The 6592-nt window shown below is 64.7% G+C and overlaps 1 protein-coding gene across 8 annotated transcripts; it reads left to right on the forward strand.

Annotated features, from left to right (window-relative positions):
- Positions 1 to 384: 384 nt before the first annotated feature.
- Positions 385 to 6387, forward strand: CTDSP1 (CTD small phosphatase 1). Of its 8 annotated transcripts, none has more exons than XM_078071323.1 (7): positions 389 to 779; positions 2160 to 2362; positions 2772 to 2876; positions 2986 to 3042; positions 3672 to 3764; positions 3890 to 4075; positions 4679 to 6387. In XM_078071323.1, exons 1-7 carry the CDS (start codon positions 713 to 715, stop codon positions 4805 to 4807), a joined length of 840 nt encoding a protein of 279 aa, XP_077927449.1. In that variant the 5' UTR covers positions 389 to 712; the 3' UTR covers positions 4808 to 6387. The 8 variants fall into 8 exon arrangements, with proteins under 8 accessions (XP_077927451.1, XP_077927452.1, XP_077927449.1 ...); XM_078071324.1 differs by having other exon boundaries at positions 2775 to 2876; XM_036083088.2 differs by having other exon boundaries at positions 393 to 779; positions 2214 to 2362.
- Positions 6388 to 6592: the final 205 nt, after the last annotated feature.

Consider the following 6592-nt stretch of genomic DNA (forward strand, 5'->3'; position numbering starts at 1 on the left):
ACTTTTGGAGCCGGCAGAACCTTCACTCGCTCAGGACTTCCCTGCGAGGCGGGCCCTGCAACCACTGAAGACCCATTTCGCAGACCAGAGAGCGTTATTCCCGTCTCCCAGATGAGGAAACCAAGAAGCGGCTAGTCTCTGGCGCTCGCGAAGTGCAGAGGTGGAGCCGCGCCGCCTCGGGCACTCCCCGGCGTGGGCGCTCGGGGCGGGTGGGGCGGGCCCTGGCCCCGGGCGCTCGGCTGTCTGGAACTGTGGGCCGGGTGCTGGTCCTGCCACGCAGCCGCAGAGGCTCGGCCCCGCGGGCGGGCGGCAGGAAGAGAGGCGACGCCCCCTGGAGCGCGGCAGGAACCCGGCGGGGCCCGCCTCCCGGCCCCAGAGCCGAGCCGCGCCGGCCCCAGCGGTGATGAAAGCCGCGGCCGAGTCCAGGTCACGCCGAAGCCGTTGCCCTTTTAAGGGGGAGCCTTGAAACAGCGCCCGGGTTCCATGTTTGCATCCGCCTCGCGGGGAGGAAACTCCATGTTGTAACAAAGTTTCCTCCGCGCCCCCTCCCTCCCCCTCCCCCTTAGAACCTGGCTCCCCTCCCCTCCGAAGCTCGCGGGGATCCCTCCCTCCCACCCCTCCCCTCCCCCCCGCGCCCCGATTCCGGCCCGAGCCGGGGGGGAGGCCGGGCGCCCGGGCCAGAGTCCGGCCGGAGCGGAGCGCGCCCGGCCCCATGGACAGCTCGGCCGTCATTACTCAGATCACCAAGGAGGAGGCGCGGGGCCCGCTACGGGGCAAAGGTACTGGGGCCGCGGAGGGGGCTGCAGCCGGGGCGCCGCGGGATGGGAGGAGGAGGGGGCCGAGACCCTTCCCGGGTCAGTCGCCGCCGCCGCCCCGGGCGCCCGCCACTGCTGAGCTCAAAGCTCCCAGCCGGAGAGGGAGCGGGGAGAGAGTTTGAACTCGCCGAGGCTCCGAGACGCGGGGCGGGGCCTGGAGCCACTTGGGCGCTCCCGAGTGCTCGAGGGGGGGGAAACTGAGGCAGGGATAGAGAGTGGGTTCCTTCCGGGTCTCCCGGGCTAGCATTGCGCGTTGCCCGACAGTCACCCCCTCCCCCCCATTGGCGCCAATGAGGCTGGGAGATGGGGGGGTTGAAGAGGGCGCCTTCAGGCCACCCGCTGAGGCTCCGCCCCGGGCCGCGGTCTGGTTGGGTCGCCGGAGGGGGCGCCGAGGTGACAGCGGGCTGGGGAGGGTTGGAAGGATCTCCCGCCAACGCACAGCTACTATCCCAACAAACTTCCGCGTCACGCATAGAAGCATTGAGCCCCTGAGAGGCACAAGAGTGGGGCAGCCACTTCTAAGGGTCGCTAGCGCACCCGCGGGGAGTCCCGTGCATCGGGCTTAGCACCAGGCGCCCCGGCTGCAGGCCCTTGGGCGCCGGGCCTGTGCACACACGCACCGACCCGGTGAGCGGTGCCGCCCGCCTGCCTCGGCCGGGCCCCCGGGGGCTGGAGGGTCTAGGCTGGGCGTCTGCCCCTCCCTGTCCCGGTGTTGACCTCAGAGGCTAGGAAGCCCCTCCGGGTCGGCCCAGCTCTGGCCTGGGCCTAGCTCCGCCCGAAGGCGGGGGGCCCGGTAGAGGGGCGGTGGAGGGTGGGCCCGTCAATCAGGCGGCGGATGCCGGGCTCTAGGTCGGAGGTCTGGGCGGGGCGAGGGCGGAGGAGGCGGGGCCGGCAGATGGCTGCGGGACACCGACTCCAGGCCCCCACTCCCAGCCTCTGCGCCCAGCCTTAGTAAGGACTTTGGACCCACGTGGGCGGAAAGGATGGGAGGAGGGCGGGAGTGGAGAGCAGGGCCCCCGGCCCCAGCCCTCCTCGGTAGGGGCCCCAGCGAGCAGGGGCTACTCAGGTAAGGTGGGTGTCAGGAGGCGTCCGCAGTGGGGCTGATCCCTCAGGAGTGATGAAGGCTGGGAGCAAAGAGAAAGCACTTTCCGTGGGCCCCTTCCAGCCAGCCCACTGCTGGATGAGGGTGGCTTTGTGCCCACACTAGGAGGATTTGTGGGTACCAGAGGGGTGGCCTGGGGTCAAGGCTGTCAGGAGGGTCTGGAGCCACGGTGGTGTATCTCCCTGAGCGAAGGGGGCATGGCCAGACCCTCTCAGCACAGGGGCTCGCACCTGGGTACATAGGCACGACTCTGCAGCCTCGTGTGCACACCCCCACTTCGGGCCTCCCTGCTTCAGGTGACCAGAAGTCAGCAGCTTCTCAGAAGCCCCGGAGCCGGGGCATCCTCCACTCGCTTTTCTGCTGCGTCTGCCGGGACGATGGGGAGGCCCTGCCTGCGCACAGTGGGGCACCCCTGCTGGTGGAGGAGAACGGAGCTGTCCCCAAGGTGCGTGCTGGCCAGGTGGGAGCTGCGGGGGCGGGCATCTGGGCATGACCAGTCTGCAGGCCCTGTAAGATAGGGAAGGCCCCCTCCCAAACCCTGCACCCTCCCTCCCAGGCCTTCCCAGCCTGGCCCTGAATGCCCCAAGACTGCCACCCATGTGAGGGCCCTTCAGCCAAGGGAAGTCTGGATTTCTCCTATAAGATGGAAGCTTTTCTCTCCCTTGGCTTCCCAGGTGGGGAAGTGCAGCCTGCCCCAGGCCCCAGTTGGCAGGGGGCAAAGCTGGGAAGGCGGTGGTCTCTCCCTGCCACCCCTGTGTCTCCCCAGGTAGAGGGCTGGGGGAGGGAAGACCCATGTAGGAGAAATGACGGGGCCTTAGGAGAGGTGCCCCCAACTACCTCACCCATCCCTGCAGCAGACCCCAGTCCAGTGCCTGCTCCCAGAAGCCAAGGCCCAGGACGTGGACAAGATCTGTGTGGTCATCGACCTGGACGAGACCCTGGTGCACAGCTCCTTCAAGGTGGGCCCTGCCCAGCAGCCCTCAGCCCCGGGTCTCTGAGGGGGCCTGCCCTGGACTGGGGGGGTGGTCTCTGCGGGCCCCGCGCCAGCAGCTCCTTTTCCCCCCACAGCCAGTGAACAACGCCGACTTCATCATCCCTGTGGAGATTGATGGGGTGGTCCACCAGGTGAGGGGCTGGGTGTGGGGGGGAGGCGGCGGGCTTGGCATCTGCCTTCCAGACCCCAGGCTCCTCTCACCAATCCTGAGCACCCCAGGTGGGACTTTGATAGAGATGGAATGTAAGGCCCCTGAGGGTGTGAGACTTGCATCCAAGGTCACACAGACCCTCAGGGACTTGGCCCAACTCCAAGGCCTGCAGGGAGTGGGGTTCCTCCTCGGCACCCCCTTGCCCCACCTTGCCCGGGACCCAGTTCAAGTAATTCAGGATAGGTTGTGTGCTGTCCAGCCTGTTCTCCATTACTTGGCTCGGGGGCCGGTGCCCTGCAGCCTTGGGGTGAGGGGGCTGCCCCCAGGCCCCTACATTTGCCTAAGGCCATGGTGGGGGAGGGACAGGGGATTAGTGATTCCCCATGAGGTAGGACCTGAAGCTAGAAGTTGGAGGCTCATTTTGATCCCCTTCTGGAAGGACAGTTGGAACGGCCCGCTGGCCAAGTGGAGCCCGCAGGCCCTGGGACCAGCCTCCCTCCTGTGCCCCTCTGCTCTGCTCCCCCCTCCTCCCCCTCCTCAGCCGCCCCGCCCCTCCCTTCCCTGCCCAGGCCTGTGGGCCAGCAGTCCCCTCACTGGCCCACCCCCTAGGTCTATGTGCTGAAGAGGCCCCACGTGGACGAGTTCCTGCAGCGAATGGGCGAGCTCTTTGAGTGCGTGCTGTTCACCGCCAGCCTGGCCAAGGTGAGCCCCCCCCCAACCCTCTGAAGGGCTCCTGGGGCCACTTGCCTCCCCTCCGTCTCCATCCTGCAGCTGGATGGACCTCTGGGTCACCTTCGGCCCCAGATGACCCGTGTTCCACTCTGTAGTATGCAGACCCAGTAGCTGATCTGCTGGACAAGTGGGGGGCCTTCCGGGCGCGCCTGTTTCGGGAGTCCTGTGTCTTCCACCGGGGGAATTACGTGAAGGACCTGAGCCGGCTGGGCCGAGACCTGCGGCGGGTGCTCATCCTAGACAACTCGCCCGCCTCCTACGTCTTCCATCCAGACAACGCCGTGAGTGCCGGGCAGGACCGGGTTGAGGGCCGAGAGCCAAGAAAAGGGTCTAGCCACTGGAGCCTCCTTGGCCTCCCCACTGCCATGCTGGGTGGTGTCCGGGGCCTGGTGCCCTCCCGGTCCTCCTCCTGGCCCTCGGTGGCCTGTGCCTGCCACTCCCTAGCCTCATCCACCCGCTGCTGCGTTTCATACCTTACTGATCAATCGAGCCGATCCCCGTGCTTGTAGGGGGAGGGCGCCCACCAGGGGCGGAGGGCCCTGTTGCATACTGGAGCAGTTTCCAATTTCTCAGACTGCCAGTTGTGCCCTATTTGTGGGTCACAGAAATAATGTAGGGGGTCCTAGTTGGAGTTTTGAACAACAAAATAGAATAGAAGATATTGGAGTGCTTTGCACACAATAAGGCTAAGTATTTTATAAAACTGGCACTTTATTGTATGTGTAAATATGATTTACGGTGGGTTGCTGTCAAAAATGTCTGAAAACCGTGGGTCAGGGGTTTCCGGGGGGTGGCCCACCAAGCAGTGGGTGCTCAGGGCTGGTCTGGACATCCCGCGCCCAGAGCCACCTGCCCTCCTCACTGCCCCGCATCCATCCGCCCAGGTACCAGTGGCCTCCTGGTTTGACAACATGAGCGACACGGAGCTTCACGACCTGCTGCCCTTCTTCGAGCAGCTCAGCCGCGTGGATGACGTGTACTCAGTGCTCAGGCAGCCTCGGCCCGGCAGCTAGTGAGGCGCCCTGGGGCCAGGAGCTGCCCCTGACCAAGGCCCACACCCCTCACACGTGGACTTTGCCTTAAGAAAACCCAGCGGCCACTGCTACCCCCTCAGCGTCACGGGGACGTGGGCCCTCCCCACCTGCCCGGCCAAGCTGTGAACGGGCAGCAGGCTGCGCCAAGGGCGATGAGCCTCCAGGTCCCTGTTCAGTGCCTTAGAACCTCCTCCTCCTCCTTGGGGGATCTGTGGGGCCCTGTGTGCCGCTCCCCCTTTCTCTCTCTCTCTGCTGCCATGTTTCTTTGCTGCCAAATTGGGCCCCTTGGCCCTTTCTGGTTCTACTTCGGGGAGGGGCAGGGTTCCTGCCGTCCCGTGCCTTGGGCCCCCAGCCTGGGAACAGTGGACACCCAAGTGCCTTGCGTAGAGCCCTTTTCCCTGCCCTGTTTTCCCAGGGCCGTGATCGGGTCAGCTCTGGCCTGGAACAGTCTCCAGGTGGCTGCAGTCTAGGCTGGAGCGGGAGGAAACAATCTCCCACCTCCTCCCTTGGGACTGATAGAGCCCCCACCAGTCTCTGCCTGGGAGGGCAGGGAGGGCAGAAGATCTGTTACCACTTGTGAAGGGAGCGGTGTGTGTCCTCTGGGACCCCAGAGTCCAGCTTCTCTAGGCTCATCAGCAGCCGAAGGCTGCTCCCCACACCAAGCCCTGACCCCTCACATCTGCCTTGACCACCCCAAGGCCCTGGGGCTTGGCTCCCCCAGCTCCTAGTGTGGGGGTGGAGGCAGGACCCCTTTGTGGTGCCATATAAATATGTATATGTGTATATAGATTTTTAGGGGAAGGGGAGAGGGAAGGTTCGGGGTAGAGAGAGACCCCCTCCTTCACCCCTTTCCTGGACCCATAAATTGTGGGGAGGGAGGGAAAGGATTTTTACATTTTTTAAACTGCTATTTTCTGAATGAAACAGGCTGGGCCAAGGGGCCCCAAGCCCTGTCTTCTGTCCCTCACATCCTCTTTGCTCCAGTTACTCATTCATTCATTCAAAACACATTAGCACCTTCTCTGTGCCCAGCGCTGTGCTAGGCCCACCAGCTGAGTGTGTAGGGGTCTCTGCACCCGATCCGGGGCCTCCCCCACCCACTCCGTACTTCACCGGTGCCTTTAGGGGAGCTGTAGGAGGTGGGACCCTTCTTGCGGGGCTTGGGGGTCTCCAGGAAGCCTGGCCAAGCTGTCCCCCCGCCCCCCCGTGCCAACCCACCCCCTGTCGCCCTCTGCCTCATCCCCTGCTGGCTGGGGGCAGCTCTCAAAACATCCTGCCTTCCAGCTCTGACTTCTTTATCTGGAACCCATTCCCCAAAATGCTGAGAGTCTGGAGGTCAAGGCCTTGGGCTCTCCCCAGGGCTTAACGGTTAAGGGGACCCACATACCAGTGCCAAGGGGGGATGTCAAATGGAGATACCATTGCCCCTCCGCCCCCGAGAACTGGGGGTGGGAGGGAGGATAAGGTTGGCCTGAATAGGGTGACCTTCCCATTTAAGTGCCTTCTCTGACTGAGAGCCCCACAGTATGCCGAGAACTAAAGAGAACGCCAGACCCCCATGCTGCCTCTGTGGTCATTGGGGGGACGTTGAAGCGGGGAGCGGTTGTGTGTCCCATGAGGCCACACCCCCCAGTAAATCCTTTGCGGGGGAGCGTGAAGGGAGCGGCTGCCCTAGGGCCCCGGGGCTTCAAGCGTGCAAGTGCGAGGTCGACGCCCCCCGGTGAGCGGCCCCGCCTGCACCGCTGTACTAGTTGATTATTCTGC

This window comes from Halichoerus grypus, chromosome 4 (genome assembly GCF_964656455.1).
Source record: "Halichoerus grypus chromosome 4, mHalGry1.hap1.1, whole genome shotgun sequence".
Classification (NCBI taxonomy): Eukaryota; Metazoa; Chordata; class Mammalia; order Carnivora; family Phocidae; genus Halichoerus; species Halichoerus grypus.

What these genes read in the sequence shown, in the direction of transcription:
- CTDSP1 (XM_078071323.1), top strand. Translation starts at nt 713, where the DNA reads ATGGACAGCTCGGCCGTCATTACTCAGATCACCAAGGAGGAGGCGCGG. An exon ending in GGGCCCGCTACGGGGCAAAG is followed by an intron (nt 780 to 2,159) that starts GTACTGGGGCCG and finishes CTGGGTACATAG; the next exon opens with GCACGACTCTGCAGCCTCGT. An exon ending in TGGTGCACAGCTCCTTCAAG is followed by an intron (nt 2,877 to 2,985) that starts GTGGGCCCTGCC and finishes TTCCCCCCACAG; the next exon opens with CCAGTGAACAACGCCGACTT.